The sequence below is a fragment of the Podarcis tiliguerta genome (assembly GCF_965153285.1).
Source record: "Podarcis tiliguerta genome assembly, chromosome: 5".
In the NCBI taxonomy this organism is placed as follows: domain Eukaryota; kingdom Metazoa; phylum Chordata; class Lepidosauria; order Squamata; family Lacertidae; genus Podarcis; species Podarcis tiliguerta.
Window position 1 is genome coordinate 9,114,951 of NC_139538.1, and position 18,034 is coordinate 9,132,984.

General features: G+C 44.0%; 1 protein-coding gene across 9 annotated transcripts in view; it reads right to left on the bottom strand.

The window, feature by feature from the left end:
* Positions 1–1,093: 1,093 nt before the first annotated feature.
* The window catches only part of ATP11B (ATPase phospholipid transporting 11B (putative)), an 81,009-nt gene continuing 64,068 nt past the window's right edge, over positions 1,094–18,034 (bottom strand). For 2 of the 9 annotated variants that reach the window (XR_014511716.1, XR_014511717.1), the window contains 3 exons: positions 13,637–13,760; positions 10,826–10,959; positions 1,094–6,840 (listed from right to left, as the gene is read on the bottom strand). Coding sequence is in view for 6 of the 9 variants with exons in the window: in XM_083441949.1 (XP_083298075.1) it covers positions 6,759–6,840; positions 10,826–10,959 (216 nt within the window). In the remaining 3 variants the exon portion in view is untranslated. Of the gene's footprint in view, positions 6,841–10,825; positions 10,960–13,636; positions 13,761–15,120; positions 15,200–17,627; positions 17,787–18,034 lie in introns of those variants that run through there. The other 7 variants (XM_083441949.1, XM_083441950.1, XM_083441952.1 and 4 more) reach the window with 5 other exon arrangements.

Below are 18,034 nucleotides of genomic sequence, written 5' to 3' on the forward strand. Positions count from 1 at the left end.
GAAGGTTTTTATCCCTGCGCTTGAGTATCCCAAGAGGTCACCTCAATCTCTTCCTAGCGCAGCGTGACGGCGGGTGCTCAGGAGTCCAAACCGAGTAATTCAAGAGCATCATTTGCAATGCTTGCTACACCTTGCAGCTGCCTTTGTGGTTGTATGGCAATTTCTGATTTGGGCAGGCAGGTTGGTATGTACTGGCCCTATTTTTCTTCTTCGGTGAAAAGTACAATATAAGCCATGGCTATTTGCTGTGGTGGATTATTTGTGCAAATATAAAGCACTGTATAACAGGTTTAGGGGTTTTTTTTTAGCTTGGTACAGTGGTACCTCGCAAGACGAATGCCTCGCAAGACGAAAGAGTTTTTTGTTTTTTGAGTTGCTTCGCAAGACGAATTTCCCTATAGGCTTGCTTCGCATGACGAAAACGTCTTGCACCTTTTTCTTAAAACTGTCAATGCATTCCTATGGGAAACCGTCAATGCATTTCCTATGGGAAACCGTGCTTCGCAAGACGAAAAATCACAAGACGAAAAAACTCGCAGAACGAATTAATTTCGTCTTGCGAGGCACCACTGTATTTTAACTGTAGACCCGACAGTGTAGGGTAACAAACAAGAGATAATGGATTATTGTTCTATGGGTGAATGAGTGCGTGTTAACACTAGCTGCTATTGTGGTGCATCCTAAAGAAAGCTTGCAAGTATTGCAGCCCTGCTTTTAATGGGACTAAACAAGAATCTAAACCAATGCGTTAAAATCTGCAGAGTAAGGATGGGGAGCCTGTGGCCCTCCAGATGTTAGAATCAGATAGTTTGAAGGGCCCTTGGATTCAAGTGGGAGGCTACTGAAGCCTCAACCCTACTGTGGAAGCGCAATGAAACACACAAAACACTGGAAAAAGCTGCCACCTTCTATTTGAACTCCTTGCTTTTTTTTAAATAAAATGGCAGGTGGATAGCAGAGTTGCTGAGCTGCAAACCTTTTTCCTTTCTCTACCTGTGCTCAGACAATTTGTAGAATGCACTAAAACATGCAATTCCTCACCCTCAAATCCTTAAGCACCCATTCTTAAGCAGTGAAGACCAGACAAGTGGCATAAAAGTCAAAAGATTTATTCAATAAATATAATTTCCATAAACTTTTGTAGAACAACCTATTGACATAGCAGTATGGTCAGCACGCTATATTAAACTCTGTTTCCACAGAGGATCTAAAAACGATGGTAGAGGTGGCCACAGTGCCCGGGGTCAAGATTACTTGGTACCTATTATTGCTCTGGTTCCCAACAGGCAATGCTGCTTTAATGTCCCTCTTGCACAGTTTCAAACAGCTAAGGTGGGGCTGCATTCGGTGCTCCTTCCAACGGCACCATGCAGGGGCCTTTTCAAACCCTGAGAGCAGTGCACCCCACCAGGCTTGTCCACAACTGAGAATCAAGAGGGCTTGCTGTTTCTTCATGAAGGAGGACCAATTTGCAGGACCTTGAATCAAGCGTGTTTGATGAAGCGCAGTCTTTGGCATAGTAAGAATAATGTCTCATACCTGAAACCACCCTCGTTTTAAAAATAAAGTATTTCCCAGCTTCTTTAAAAAAAACACAAGTCAGTAAATATTTAATCCTGCAGCTAAGTAACAAAATAGGCTTTCTCTGAAATGGCAATTCTTGTTGAAAATGGTGAGTACACACACAACAAGCACTATCTGTCGCACGGGATCTCATTGAAACCTAAATTCTGCCCCAAGACGGAGATTATGAGCTGTGCTTTACCCGCCCCCCATTGATTTTAGTGAGACCGAATTACAGCACAATCCTATCCAAGTTCACTCTGCTACAAAAATCCACCATCCACAGTGGCGCTAAGAGACAGGAGGTTTGAGCATGATCAACCATCCCTTTGCAGTGATTTCTCTCCAACTTGGTGGCCTCCGGCCACTGCATGTGGTACTTCAACAAGAGGATGCCAAGTGAAGGAAAGCACAGCCTACATACTTCCTAATATGTCTCTGGGCCCTTCTCAGTCACTTATCATTCTACTGTCCATCAGCTGTTACATGACACATGGCAAAAAGGATAAAGTTGGCCATAGTTGTGTCTGCCACCAAATTATTGTTGGCATTGCTCCATAATAATCACACAGGCTCTACTTGTAGTCAGTCCTTCAACATTTCCAGGGTCCAGCGTTAGTCACATTTCTCAATGTGGGGCCCGGGCTTAACACAAATGTCCCTCCTGAAGCCAGTCTACACTGCAGAAGTTTGGGTTTGCACTCCTTATCCCTGGGGAACCCTGGAAGTTCTGTAAGTGTTGGCAAATGTGTAGTACCTGCACCCAATTGCAATCCCGGGGATTTTAGGGAGTGGAGCCACAGCAGGTTTCCGCAGCATCCTTATGACAATGGGTATGTGTTACAGGAAGCCACTATGCATCAACTCCCTAGCCCATCTAGCTCAGTAGTCTACACTGGTTGGCAGCTCTTCGGGGTTCAGTCCAAAGTGTTTCAAACCCAGTTGACGCCAGGGCCTAAACTTGGAACCTTCTGCCTTCAAAACAAGGTCTCTACACTTGAGCTACCTGAACTCCAGCTCCTGGCTGCTTTCCCCCAGCTTTTCCTATTGGGCATTTAAGTCATTCCTGCATGATATATATAGAGAGATTTCAATATACAAATATTCTACTGATTGCATGTTAGATTCACTTGAAAAGTGAAGTTCACAAAGCAATCAAATTTGGAATATTAAATTTTAAAGAGAGATTCTATTCAGCCTTAAAAACTTTGGGGGGGGGGCAGGTCAAAATAATGTTTCAGACTACCTTCTTTCAGGGACGCAGGTGGCGCTGTGGGTAAAACCTCAGCGCCTAGGACTTGCCGATCGCATGGTCGGCGGTTCGAATCCCTGCGGTGGGGTGCGCTCCCGTTGTTCGGTCCCAGCGCCTGCCAACCTAGCAGTTCGAAAGCACCCCCGGGTGCAAGTAGATAAATAGGGACCGCTTACCAGCGGGAAGGTAAACGGCGTTCCGTGTGCAGCGCTGGCTCGCCAGATGCAGCTTGTCACGCTGGCTACGTGACCCGGAAGTGTCTGCGGACAGCGCTGGCTCCCGACCTATAGAGTGAGATGAGCGCACAACCCTAGAGTCTGGCAAGACTGGCCCGTACGGGCAGGGGTACCTTTACCTTTACCTTACCTTCTTTCAATGGCTGAGCAATGTTTAGCACTACAAAATGCAGCTTCACACAGGGCGATACCGGTGAAACTTTACATGGGCAGAGGCTGTGCAGGCCCACTGAAGGCAACGGGACTTTGCAGGGAGTGTTTTTGGTACGATGCCCCCCCCCCCGCAAATCTCCAAACATCCTTAAATATGCATAGCATGTTTTAAGCAGACAAAACTCTATAGTATTTGGAAATAAGTAGACTCCTTGGGGCTCTGCAGATACCCCCAAAGTATTGCAAATAGAGCTGCATGTAGGAGATGCCTGACCCACTGAGTCCCTGAGTCCCAAGCTTATTTCTTGTCTGTTGTCATTAGGAGTTTCTTTCTCCCAGCAGCTGAACTTCTGAGGATGGCCAAGTCCGCTTTTGTGGAAAAATCTGTAAAGTCTGAACTGGTTCTAAACAAGGGGACCTAAACACCTGATTTCCATGGGCATTTAAGTCTCCTCTCCACATTGTACTCTCCAAGCCATGGGTGAAGAACTCATGGCCTGCCCCATGTTAGTGAACTACAACCGCCATCATTCCAGACCACTGGCCATTTTGTATAGGGCTCGAGGGAGCTGGACGTTCCTTACGCCTGTTCTCATGATAAACAAGGCCCAATTGTCAAAGGTTACTGTGAGAGGAGGATTCTCTTCTGTCCCTGTTGAGCCAGATACATCCCAATATTTTCTGTTGAGGGTAACATTTGGGGCAGCAGCAGAAAGCTTGTCAGCAATGCCAAAATACAACAGATGCACATCGCAAAAAGACAGCCGCAAAACTCTTCCCAGAACCACTCCCACACCAACACCATCGTGGAGAGCAGGGAACATGCTCCACAATCAACGTGTGGCATTTAGAAAAGACACACCCAACTATGAATGGGGATGCCACAAACCTGGCCATGTGCAGACTGGGGTTGGAAGAAAGAACGGACTTGGCCAACGAAGCAACGCACAGAGCTGCCCGTAAGGTGGACAATCCATGTTGGCTTGTTCTGGGCACGACTGTGCCAGACAGCATGAGGCTATATGCACAATGTCACACTCTGTAAGAGAGATGGCTTTCTGAGTCACTTGAGTACCTCCAGAAGCCCCATCTAGAAATTTTAAGGAGCAAAGTCAAGGGTTTAATGCAGATGCAGTTCTTCGTTGCCAACGTTTTTGCAGAGTTCCTACCGTGGTGAAGGCTTCCACAGTGATATGAAGAAGGCCCTGTTCATACATCATGCCTCTTCGCAGGGTTTCGGACTGGGAATCTTGTATGAACATTTGACTGCTGAACTGGGATTTTGCAGTTCAGATTCTTCCAGGGAATCGGCAATACGCAACGCTAATTTGACACTAGGTTTCCTTGTGTGTATTCTGTGAACTAGAGAGACTTAACAGAACTTACCCCTTACCTAAAATCAGTAAAGCAGGGCCCACTCTACTTTTCCTGGCTGGTCTTAACAGGTACAAAAATGTTATAATTCATGAATTTCACACTTGATTCATTTTGTTCAGCCTATGGCTGAACCTAGAACTAATCAGACCAAGAAACCAAAATGCACAAACATTATTTTTTTAAAAAAGAGATAAAATTATAAAAGCATCTGTGGTCCAATACAAAATATATTAGCTCTGCTTCCATTTGCCCCAGGTCCTGTTTATCATGCACAAAACAAATGGTACAATGAAATAAATCTCTGACTTTGCTTTCCCCCTTCAGATAGAAAATTATACCTGGGCTTGGACAGATGGACTCTTATACTCTTCCTGAATTTGTTTAAATACATGCTTCTTCTGCGCCCTTACATACACTGAGGAGGGGAGGAGAGAGAGAGGAGGGAGAAATGGGAAGTTTTGAAAAAATGAAGTCAATCACTCTTCAAATTGCGCAACTGTGGACAAAAATATTTAAAAGTCTAACTCTTCAAACACTCTCTCTTTTTTTAAAAGTAACTTAAGTTATACAATAAATGCTTGGAGCTGGATTATTTGTCAAGCCTGATGCCTTTTCTAACCTTTTGCCTGAAAAGATGAAATGAGAAGATGAAATGAAAAACCAGGAGGGCAACAGAATGTATGAATTAGTGGTTTATGTCACTGACAAAATGGACTGAATAAGGAGAAAAAATGGAGACAAAATCACTTATGCAAACAGCAGCTATCTGATCACAAGGGGTGTCATCCACCGGGAACGCCTGCCTTCCTTTGCACATCTAAACTGAAATGCACGGGAGCTGTGCCAGAGTGCTTTCTAACATGAACTTGTGGCAAAAAACACTTGCAGACATTCCTAGAAATGACAGTATCTGCAAGCAGAGGACCCAACCCAGAGGTCAACGCAATGAGATCCAAACACGGAACGGGGTTCTTTGAGGCTTGCTGCATTTTGGGAAGCAGCCACCGACGCAGCTAGTTAAGGCTGCCTTCAAAAGCAGCGTGGTGGGAAAAGCAATGACACTTCCAAAGTGGACATTTATAGGGGCACGTGGCTGGTGAGAGCAGCAACCCCACTGGTGCCTGGCAAAAGATGAAGGGTGTCATGAGCTCATCGCACTCAATGCAGTTGAGCCTTGATACGGAAGCGAAACACAATGGCCTCATTTTACGCATTGTTGTTTTTTTTCCACCACCAGGAAGATGATGCTCTTCTCAGTGTCGCTCATGACCTGTTTGGCTCAAAAAGGAAACTGCAGTGGACATGCAAGCAATTTGCACAGGGGTGGCATTTTGAAATGTGAACTCCTGCACAAGGATGATACGGGATTCATCAAAGGGCTGCCACTAAGTCTGCAGTCCCTGCAAAAACCAGGAGAATAATTAACTGCTTAAAAGTGCTCTCCTATTAAGAGGATAATATTACTAAATAAATATATTGGGGGGGGGGAATGTGTACAAAAAAGCAGCCCCCTGATCATGCATGCCTGGGGAACAAAGCGATTATTCATTCAACAACACTTTGCTGTGATTTTCCATGTTCAAAACTTCCAGGTAGTCTAACAAGGGTATGACAAATATTGAGTTCTCAGTTTGTGGAGATGTTGGAGCTACCACATTAATAGTGCTAGCAACGTCCTATCTTGATTATCTTCTTAAGATTACGGATCTCTGGACAGCAAATCAAACCACATCTTTCCTTTTATAGTAATTCCAACATATTGTTGCTGATTGACTCAATCATGGAAAACCAAGAGTGTCCATCTGAAGAATGCCAATAGGCTTCAGCTGCATTAAATGGCATTTTCAACATGGTGTGTTGCAAATGATAATCTGGAACCTTCAAAATCAATATTCTTATAGTAGGACAACCCATAACTGCTTTCCAGCGACATTCAAATGAAATACAAACTATTCCACCCAGGCTGTTTGGAATGGAACCCAGAGGAAAATCTCCTTAAATCTTCTGCAACGATTTGGGGGGGAAATAAGAGACATTCCAGGACAAAAATACTTTTCTTTTTTAAAAAAAATTGGGGGTGAGGGGTGGGTAGCAGATTTACTAAACCAGTGGTACACTACTGAATCTGTTTGTAAGCTAGCAAACTTATGGATTTCCAAAAGACACTGAGAAAAGTCTCAACATATGATTGAGTCCATTGTGGACAACGTCAAGATGCTTCGGTCGTTGGTATAGAAGGGTTCCGTAGAGCTCCATGATCTAAAGTAACAATAAGAAAGAAGTTTTGCTGACTGGAAATGTGAATTTCTCTTTTGGAAAAAAGTGGGGAGGGGGATTTTTAAAGGATTAAAAAAATAAAAGCAAACGGAAGCGAGCCAAGGGTCTATGTTTCCCCCTCTGGTGTGAATAGTTTAAAAACAGGGAGGCCTTCCAGAAGTTGCTGGACTCCAACTCCCATGAGCTCCAGCCAGCACGGCCAATGACCAGAGATGATCATGGGCACCATCTGGAAGGGCCCTGGGTTTCAAATCTGGGCTTTGTAACATTTTGGATGCGATCAACAGAGATGCAGAATATTCCCCAGAAAAATGGAGAAAAGCTTCATGTTAGAAGCACCCCTATTACTAGCTCATAATTATGTAAACAATTATGCCCCTTTACACATATGGGGCTTGTTTTCATGTAGGGGCCATGATTCGGAACCCAACTCCTGTGGAGGATTCTCAGGATTGCTTACAGGGGAACTGCTGCTTATCATGCACTAGAGGTGGCTAACCTATGGCCCCCCCAGAACAATATCCGCCATCCCTGACAATTGGCCACGCTTGATGGGGCCAATGAGAATTGCAAGTCAACATATGGAAGGGGCCATAGGTTAGTCACTCGTGGCATGCAGTGAAGAGCAGGATCATCTAGTCATTGTGGAATATTTTCCTCTCATTGGAACGAGCGCGAAACCTTTGTTAAAGATGCGTATTAGTGGCATGCAATTGTGCCACATGTATTTCGGGAGAAAGGTGTAAACGAGCACAGGTACTGATTGGGAAGTTAAAAAAAAAACAACACACATTCGGAACAAAAACCAAAAATAAATAATAATGGAAACATCCATCTCCATCCCAGCTATCTGAAATATCTTGAGGAAGTAGCTGTGAACATGTATCATTAATAAAACCACACGATTCAGTATTAGCACTTGAGTGACTAATGCAATGACGAACAGTTTGATTGATGGAAGACAGACGAGCAACATATTTTGGCAACTTAGAAAAGTCATGCACAAATTCTTGTTTTGAAAAATCAATGAAAGCTCAGAATAGAAATCATATTTTAATTTTAAAGCATTAAAAGAGGATTTCATGTGCTGTACCCATTTCCCCTTCACTCCAAGCATTTAACACCATTAGATGAAACAAAAGCATTCCCATTCAGAATGTCACCAGCTACTGATTTCACATTCCAGTTCTCTTATTTGACAGAATATTCAGTGCTGGTAATCATGGGTGTCACACAATGTCTTCGAGCCAATAAACCAGGTAAATTGTTAGCATGGGTAAGTCAAGAGACTTGATGGATACTGTTGGCCAAGTGCAAAAATCGTTAATACTGGAAGTGGATAACTGAAATGGCTGAAACAGACGTTCTACCTATACTACCAATCATATGGAAAACAGAGCCTGAAGACGTGTGTTTCATCTGACAACAGACAATCCTGGGACAGATAACTAGAAAGTTCTCAGCTCACACCCAAAGTGTTATCAGTCATAAGCACATGGCGAGTCTACTCTCACTAAGCTTACTTATTTCACCCTGGTCCAATGACTCAGGACAGACACTGAGGCCCCCCTGCTGAAAACAGGTTGCCCATTCATTCCCAGTGCAGCAGCTGATCTGAATACATGCTCTGCAGCCTTTCATGAAAGTGAATGAGGACTTCAGGTGCCCAAGGGTTTATTCTGGGTGCACATCTCAGTGCTCCGATAGATTCGGGGAAGAAATACTGACGACTGATACTGTCCTGTCTGTCTCAGATCACAGTGATTTGGGCAACATCTACTCCATGTCTAGAGCACAACTGCTCTAAATCCATGATTTTAGGAAATCAACTTTTACTCTACAATTGCTGCATTATAATCTTGGCAAAGAGACGAGCTACAATTCCAAACTGTCTGAGGAACGGTGCTGTGCAATTTACAAAGTAAAACTGGGCCAGGAAAATTATTAAGTCTCTTTCAAGTGATGATCTGAAGCAGCGGTTCCCAACTTGTGGGTCCCCGGATGTTGTTGGACTACAACTCCCATCATCCCTGAGCTCTGGCCTTGCTAGCTAGGGTTGATGGGTTTTGTAGTTCAACAACATCTGGGGACCAACAGGTTGAGAAAGGCTGATCTAAAGGGAAACCAAATTATTTCAGCAGAATTTAAAACCAAAACAGAAAATGCTGCGGGGTGTGCTGCGATGCTGCCAAGTCATGTTCTCAGATTGCTTTTTAAGATGCATGGTAAGTTCGAGAGGGTACTATTCTGTCAAATAGGAGACTTTAGTCACACCATGCTGGCCATACACTTATAGATGATGCAGAAACAAAAGCAAAAACCATCAGAATTGTTAGCCAAAGTTGAACATGAAGCAGATTATACCTACCTTTTGTGAACACCATGCATAGCCAGAACCTTTGTGATATTGGCCTGGTTTGCATATAACACTAAACCCAACGATGGCTTAGCGAGAACAAGAAAGCTTCGCTCCACCCCCCAGTCTTGCTGCTGCTGCTGCTACTCAGAGCTAAACCACAGCTGCACACTCTTGCCTTGCATAGGAATCTGTGCTCATGGTTTGTCTCACTTCCAGAAAACCATGAGCTGCAACAGGCAATTTTTTTCCCCTTGAGTAGCCGCTCGTGGCATGTTGGCACGCGAGCCAGATTTGCACGTAACTCTAGGTCTATCCATGGTTTAGCTCCGAGTAGTACGGTGGCCGCAGGGCCAGAGAGGGAGTGAAGTGGCTATGATTTTCCAGAACGTGGTTATCAATCGGAGGTGTTAGGAGAAACTCAGCTGCAACAGGTGATTTTCTACCCCACAAATATCTCTCTGTGTTTGTGTCACGCTGTTTCCTCCCGGCTACCCTAGTTTCAGCAGAAGGACGAAGTTGCAGACAAATTCTGCAGATTCTAAAATTTGCTGCTTTAAAATGGTTCCAAACATAATAGTGCTCCTCAAGGATATTTATATGGGCTCTATTGGATATACTGCTTTTTAAAAATAATAAAAAATAGGTATCTACAACTGAAAGAACATTTAGCACTGATTTCTGAATGGCATGTATTGCAGGTAGAAGTAGAAAAGTCCCAAAAATTTAAAAACTGTTATATTAAGCTGCTTTGGCTCCGTCAAGTTTTGCTATTCAATTGTACGTATATAAAACTCCTGTTCCATATTGTTTTAAAAGTATTTTTTTTAAAAAAAAAAACACTGCCAATGAACAAATAAAAGCCCCCAAATAAAATAACACCCTCCCCAAAGCGTTCCTTTTACATTTGCAGAGGAAGTTATATTTCAGGGGAGAAAATGCAACCTTTGTAGAACTAGAATCAGACACTGCAATATATGACTAGTGAGCAGACAGACACTGAACAAACAAGGGATTGCACAAACCGTTTTCTAATTTGTGAACACAAGGAAGAGCTAAATCAGAGGAATAAATCAGGACAGTGATCAGATTTTGAGGAAAAGGAAATACAAGGCAAGAGAGGAGGGGGGGAAATCACATTGATATATGCACACAAGAAAAGGAGAAGCCAAAAACGGAGCTTTTTTTGGACTGCGGCACACGCACAAAGCTTGGCATGACCAGAAGCTACTCTCTTCTGCTCCTTGGCAAATGCACTCGGATCACTTGTTGGTATTGCAGAGAGCAGGGAAGCCCCGGCTCATGTGCAGCTTCATGCGTATGTCAAAGCCGCTCTAGGCACACTGCAGCTGCTGGATCGGACGACGTCGCGGGGAAAGTTTTCGGAACAAAATACCAATACAAAGGCAGCTTCCTTTCTTGCGCTCCACTGAAAGGGCTTCCAGGAGAAGCAGAAACACTGATCTTTTGAGATCCAAAAATAAAAAAGGGGGGTGGGCCCTATGAGGAGCGCCGCCTGCCTTTCCTTAGACATCTACAGCTGCCGGCTCGTCGTGCTCCAGTTTATAAGAGAACCGTCGGCAGCAAAGGCAATTGAGAGAAATTCCACACCTGTTGATTCGCGTCGGGCTGCAGCTCCCCATCATTCGCTCCAGCATTCTTCTAAGAGGCGCACATGCTGTTTCTCCATCTGAGAAGCAGCACATGGAGTCCAAGCAGTTGATACCTGCACTTGTCTCAGTAAGCTGAGGGGGTGGGGAAGACAAAGGAGAGAGCAGCGTATCAGATTCCTTTTCTTATTTCCTTTCTTTGCTATTACAGGTCACAAACCTCTTTAGAGGAAAAGGGGGGGGGGGAGAGAAGCAACACAAATCTTAGGAGCATGAACGCAATACGTATGAGCTAGCCTACATGCACCCTTCTTGCAGATACTGTAAACTTACGTTGGGCAATTCAATATAATGGAGGTGCAGCAGTGATGGGGCACCATTTAAAACAGGGGTAGGCAACCTAAGGCCCGGGGGCCGGATGCGGCCCAATCACCTTCTCAATCCAGCCTGCAGATGGTCTGGGAATCAGCGTGTTTTTACATGAGTAGAATGTGGCCTTTTATTTAAAATACATCTCTGGGTTATTTGTGGAGCCTGCCTGGTGTTTTTACATGAGTAGAATGTGTGCTTTTATTTGAAACGCATCCTGTGGGTTATTTGTGGGGCATAGGAATTCGTTTATTTATTTATTTTCAAAATATAGTCCGGCCCACCACATGGTCTGAGGGATGGTGGACCGGCCCACGGCTGAAAAAGGTTGCTGACCCCTGATTTAAAACCTGGACACCTTTGCCATTAATGAGAGCACGTTCTTTTGCACTAGATCCAAAATGGGAAACCAAAACAACAACGTTAGCTACGAGGTCTGGGACCCAGGATACTCACCCCTCATCCCTGACCCATGGTGCCCCACTAGCTATTTCTGCTTCCTGTTTAGGTCTCATTGGCCTAACCCAGACCATACTTTTGCCCCTGTTGTTATTTCCCCCACTTTCCAGCAGGGCCCACAAGGTCAAATGCAGCTTTGACTCAGCAACCTACTGACAAAGTCTCATTGACCTGCTGGGTTTGAACTCAACAAGTGGGAATCACTTCTGCGGCTGCGTAAATGGAGAGAAATAAAAGGAAACGACGAGGAAACCATTTTGAATTGGCATATGCCTGACATCCTGCCAACAGCTGCTGCTACCGTGACAGCAGGGATGATTTTTATCGAGAAACAAACGAAGGGACATCCGTTTTCTTATGTGGCGTCAAGGTGCTAAACCTGAGAAGGCAGGTGATTGGAGCTCCTTGGAGGAAGTGTGTGGTACCAATGCCAATGAATAAAATTATTTCCACTTGAATTAGGGAGTTTGGGGAGACAGCTGGGCAAAGGAGGGGGGGGGACATGTTTAAAGTAGTAACATTAACAACCACTAATAGCACAAAGGGTAAACAAGCAGCGGGGCATTCAAGCTGAAATGAACAACAAAAAAGTAGGCTTGTCTTATTAGTTAGTATGAAACCGGCTAGCGGAAAGAAAGGCACTGAGGACCCCCCCCCCCCAAAAAAAACAAAACCCCAAATGGTTAGTGAGGGGGGAAAGCAACAATTACATACACGGTTGAACATCTTAGCTGAAACCCATGTCAGAAGTCTCACAACTTTTTGTACAACTTCAAAACCACATTTCAGAAATCTCACAAACGCTGCAATTGTCAATTGAATTGAAGCTTATCGCTGGCACTTAAACAGCCATTTTCTACTGTAAGACTCATAAGCCTAAAGTCTGCACACCCCCTGCCCTAAATGGCCTTAGCCCAGTATAGCTGAAGGAGCGTCTACACCCCCATCATTCAGCCCGGACACTGAGGTCCAGTGCTGAGGGGCTTCTGGCGGTTCCCTCACTGCGTGAAGCACAGAGAGCCAGGCAGAGGGCCTTCTCGGTAGTGGCACCCGCCCTGTGGAACGCCCTCCCATCAGATGTCAAGGAAATAAACAACCCTCTGACTTTTAGAAGACATCTGAAGGCAGCCCTGTTTAGGGAACCTTTTAATGTTTGACGTTTTATCGTGTTTTTAATTTTCTGTTGGGAGCCACCCAGAGTGGCTGGGGAAGCCCAGCCAGATGGGCGGGGTATAAATAATAAAATTATTATTATTATTAGACAGCTTAATGCCCTTCTCTCCTCTTTCTTCCATTCACTCCCACGTCACCACAGTCCTGCCGAAATAAAATCAATCTTCTCCCAACTTCGACTTACCAAGACATATTTGACTACATTTGAGAACAGTGGACGCTTCAGGTTCCTTGCACATACCCACCCACCCCACCTCTCTGGTGGGTCCCCAACCCTCCAGCGGTGCTCAGAGAGGTTCAAGAGACTACAGGAAGAAGAGAAAACTAATGGGCCCTCCTACAGGCAGATCTCTTTGGGTCCTTTCCCAGAAAGGGAAAGATGTTCTATGGACACCAAGCAACAGACCAGACCACAGGCTACAAAAATAAGAGGAACTAGCTAAAGTCTGCTACATTTCTGAGGAGGATAACCAACAAGTGGCCTTCCCATCATTCTTGAACACTGACCATATTACTTGGGGCTGATGGGACTTGGGGGTTCAAAAACATCCCATCCAGGAGGACTAGCCATCCCTACTTTAAATATAATCAGTGCTCTTAAAACGCTTTTTAAAAGACTGCAATGGAATTAAGAAACCAAATTAAATCAATGTGACAATATTAGTGATCAAGTTTGTTAGGAAAAACACAAAACCAGAGGCATGCCAAGATGTCAAAAGTGCTTCATGGTGAAAAGTGCAGGGCACAGGGCACCAAAGATGAATCGATTCATGATGAGCTAGATTATTAGGATATAGAACTCGGGTACTACCTAGGGCACACGGTCACTCTCGCTGCCTAAGGGCATCTGCTAGCAGTTGCCTGCTGTCCTCCCCTCTGTGCCTGCCTTCAGTAAAATCACATGCTGGGGTGACTGAACCCCTTTCTTCTTCCATCTAAAAAAGGACACAAAAAGCAACAGACCTTATAAAGCACCCAGCCGTTCTACAGAAATAAAGACAGCCGTTACACTCAAGTAAACGAGGCGCTCAGGGCAACATTCTCGATGCTAGTGTACGCAATTTGCTTACCCACAAGCTGAAATGCCAGCGAACAGAAAACAAAAATTAAGCAGAGTAGATGCAAATGTTTAATCAGCAATCTGTCATAAGTGTTTTCTGAAGATATTTGGTTCTGTCCTTGAGCAATGCAGCAATTGTGGCACTTTAATCCACTGGGGGACATAACCTGCAAACCAGGGTGTCTTGAGTGCCACCCCCCGTGTTCTGTATAGCACCTTGCACAAAAATGGCGAGTACCATGAAAAAGGCTACAGACTTTTGCTTTATTGGACCCAAGAGAAGCATACTGGCACTTGAGCATGGCTGGTCTTACAGTTTCCACAGCTGGTGGCTGCATGAATTGTGATGAATTGTGGGGGGAGATGCGTCAAAGGCTAATGGCTTAAGCAGCACACCCTGCTAGCTGAACTAGACCCAGGGACAGTGGCTAATTTAAGACAAAAAGATGTAGAAACTCAAGCCTGTGATTAGTGTCAAGGTATAGTGATTAGTATCGAGACAACGACTTGGGAGACCAGGTTTCACTGGGTGACCTGGGGCCAGTCACTGCCTCTCAGCCCAATCTACCGCACAGAGCTGTAGGGATTAAGTGAGAAGGGGAAGAACAATGTTTCCCATCTTGAGCTCTTTGGAGGAAAATGTGGGCTATAAATGCAATTAATAATAATTATAATACAATCAACCTTTTCCCTCACTCCTACAACTTGCTCTGAGAACAGAATGAAAAATTTCAGGAGTTCTCTTGGTTTGCCAAGGTATCTCTGATGACCACAGAGGGAGTGGCTTCTTTCTCTCTTTTTTTCTCTCTCTCTCTACAGCAGCTTGCAATGACTTATGGTCAAGTTGCCAGAACGCTCTTGGATCCACCCCCTGCCTCAGTTGTGATTTCACAGAATATGCTCTTCCTTGCAGGGTAAATACGGACCTCAGCATTACTGAAGACCGTTGCTTTTCAGTAATGCAAGTGAGCTTCGCTGAGAAAAGATGAAACGGGCGCGAATGAATTTTCATTCTCTTGTAAATATAATGCAAGAAATCCAATTCATGACGTACATAAACAAATCAGGGCTTTAAAACAAAACTGTTTTGCATGTGCTTCTGCTAGAAAGGAGTTAAGTCCTAAAAGCTGCTTCAGCATCCCTTTTCAATGTACAGTACTTCATGTACAATATCTAATGGCACTATTCTATCGACTGTTATAACTTTTACTAAAAGCATATTTAAACCACCTTACTATTGCTTTGGGTCAACATGCTCCTGGTTCCTGCCTGATTTACTCCACAACTTCAGAATGAGCAATGAGGGATTCATTCCTGGGGAAATAATTTCATTTACATGAGATATTGTCCAAGATTAGATCTGGATGCTCTGATGGCAGCAAGAAGTTGCACAATAATTATTTTATATTAGTAAAAGCAAAAAGCATGAGCTCTAAACCAGGGTTTCCCAAAATTGTGTCTCCAACTGTTTTCGGACTACGGTTGCCAACATTCCTGACCCCTGGTCTTGCTAGCTAGGGATGATGGGAGTTTGTCCAAAACCAGCTGGAGACCCAAGTGCGGGGAAACACTGATCTAAACAAATCTAAATGTAATTACTATGCTCATTGTTTTTCAGTACAGTACTGATTTGCAATGGGCTTTGATAATTGGTACTTATTTTGCATTTGACAAGATTCACATACTACTTGATCAGTAAAAACCTCCAAGGGCTTTTTAAAGTAGCATACTCCCAAGTCAGCTTTCCATAAAAACTAGCAATTCATTTTTAACTGCAGTATCTGCAAGCTTCAAAATTAGAACTTCAGATTTCAGAGCGTCTTTTTGTGAAGGCACTCTGGCCAATGCCCCGGGCTTGGAACACAACTTTCTCCTGGAAACAGGGAATTAGGCAGAATAGCTTTAAATTTGAGGGGGCTTGCAGCCTGATTCTCAGAAGTAAATGCCACCAAGTCCAATGGTATTTACTCTCACGTGTGCAGCCTTAGTCCTGTAAGCTCAGTGGAACTACAGTCTATTAGACATTTATCTATTAAAGCGATCCATATCCTGCTTTGCAAATTTGTTCACAAGCTTTAAAGATAGAAAGCCATTGAGTTCAAGGCTTTATGCTTCTGTGGGCTCTGTAATATGGTGGCATGCTCATTCCTGCACCCCCAGGCAAGGAAGAACTGATATGACCTTAAACACTACACTGGTCCAATTGAGTTTTTAGCATATCAACTCTTCCAGCAGTGGATAGTTAACAAAATAGCCAAACCACATGTCCTAGGCTCAATACATTTACCGATGAAGCTACAGTGCCATGTGGAGTCCTTTTTGGCCTTCCTTGTAAATGGTAATTAACATTTTACCTGGGAGGGGTCATTTATCAGTAAACCTGAAGAACTGTTAAAGCAGGCTGCCTCAAACTTGGCCCTCCAGATGTTTTTGGCCTACAACTCCCATGATCCTTACCTAGCAGGACCAGTGGATGATGGGAACTGTAGTCTCAAAACATCTGGAGGGCCAAGTTTGAGGAAGCCTGCGTTAAAAATGGGAGGTCATAAGCTAAATACTTTATCTTTTGCAGATTTAGCAAGGTATGCTGGGAAACACCCACAATTATGAGGGGCTGAATTAATGTTTCTGTAAAGTCTTAACTCCGTTCACAATCAACATTATCCTTAATATTTTTGTTACTTGAAAGCTGCTATTCTGATGAAAGGTGCAGAAATGCTTGAGAGTTTATTGGCAACAGAAGAAAAGCAGCATATAAACGGAGATACAGGGACCCATTTATTCATGTCTGCAAAACTAATGTCCGGAATGACTTACTCATGTCTGGAAAACAGCAGAATCCACCACTGCTTCCAGACGAAGGTTTTCTTCATTTCTATTGCTAATACATCATTAGAATTTGTTATTGTTGTTGAAGATCAAAAGAGAGATACTGGGTCATTGATTGCAGCAACCATGGAATCGGGTTTTTGATTCTGACATTTAGTAGCCGCCAGCGACTGACTAGGAAAGGGATTTTGGATCATAGTTGATAGCTCAATGTAAATGTTGCCCCTGCATGTGGTTGGTGAGAACGGGGCGAATTCCACGGAAAGAACCCAAAAAATAAAACCGGCAACATCATAATGTCTTTATACAAATTTATGGTCTGATGGCACTTGGAATATCATGTATGATTCTGGTTGCTGTACCCCATTATATTATTGCCAGGAAAGCTGAAGAAAAGGGAAACCAAAATCATGAAGTGGTTGGAACAAGTGCCCTATGAGCAAAGGCTAAAATGTTTTGGAGAAAAACGTGAGGAGGAGGAAACAAAAGAGAGGTATGTAAAATTATGCCTGGCATGGGGACGGTGCAGAGAGGTTTCTCCCTCTCTCATAATGCCAGAACCTGAGACCATCTATTGCAAGATGGGTAGCTGAGGATTCAGGACAGACAGAAGGAAGCACTTCACACACTGAATAGCCAGACCAGGGTTTCCTGAATGTGGGTCTCCAGCTTTGTTGGACTACAACTCCCATCATCCCTAGCTGGCAGGACCAGTGGTCAGGGATGATGGGAGCTGTAGTCTAAAAACAGCTGGGGACCCAAGTCTGGGAAACCCTGAGCTAGTTTATGGGATTTGCTGGCTAAAGCTGTGCTACTACCAACTTCAAGAGGTTTAATAGGTTAACCATATTAATGGAGATTAAGGCTGTCAGTGGTTACCAACCACTGTTGGAGGCAGTGTGGTTCTAAATACCTGCTTCTGGGGACCGCAAGTGGGTAGAATGCTATGGCATGTAAATCCTGGCTTGTGGGCATCCCATAGGAAACAGGATGCTGGGCTAGAACACGCCTTTATCAGATGGAGCAGAGTTCTTCTTGTGAGATTTAATGCCTTGGGAAACATCAATATTTACTATTAAATGACAGAAATCAAGCTGAAACTCAAGTCATTCTGCAAAAGCACTCGGGTGGTTTGTGTTTTCACGGTTCTGTGTCAGCTTTCTGACCTTTCCCACTACACTTCCATACCACCACCATAGCAGAAAGGCTGCTTACGACTTTTGAAAAGAAAGATAAATGGAATGAGCCACTTGTATGGTGTGGTATGGCTAGAAGAAGCACAAGTACTTCAGTGGCCAGGTTTCATTTCTCCCAGTTTCC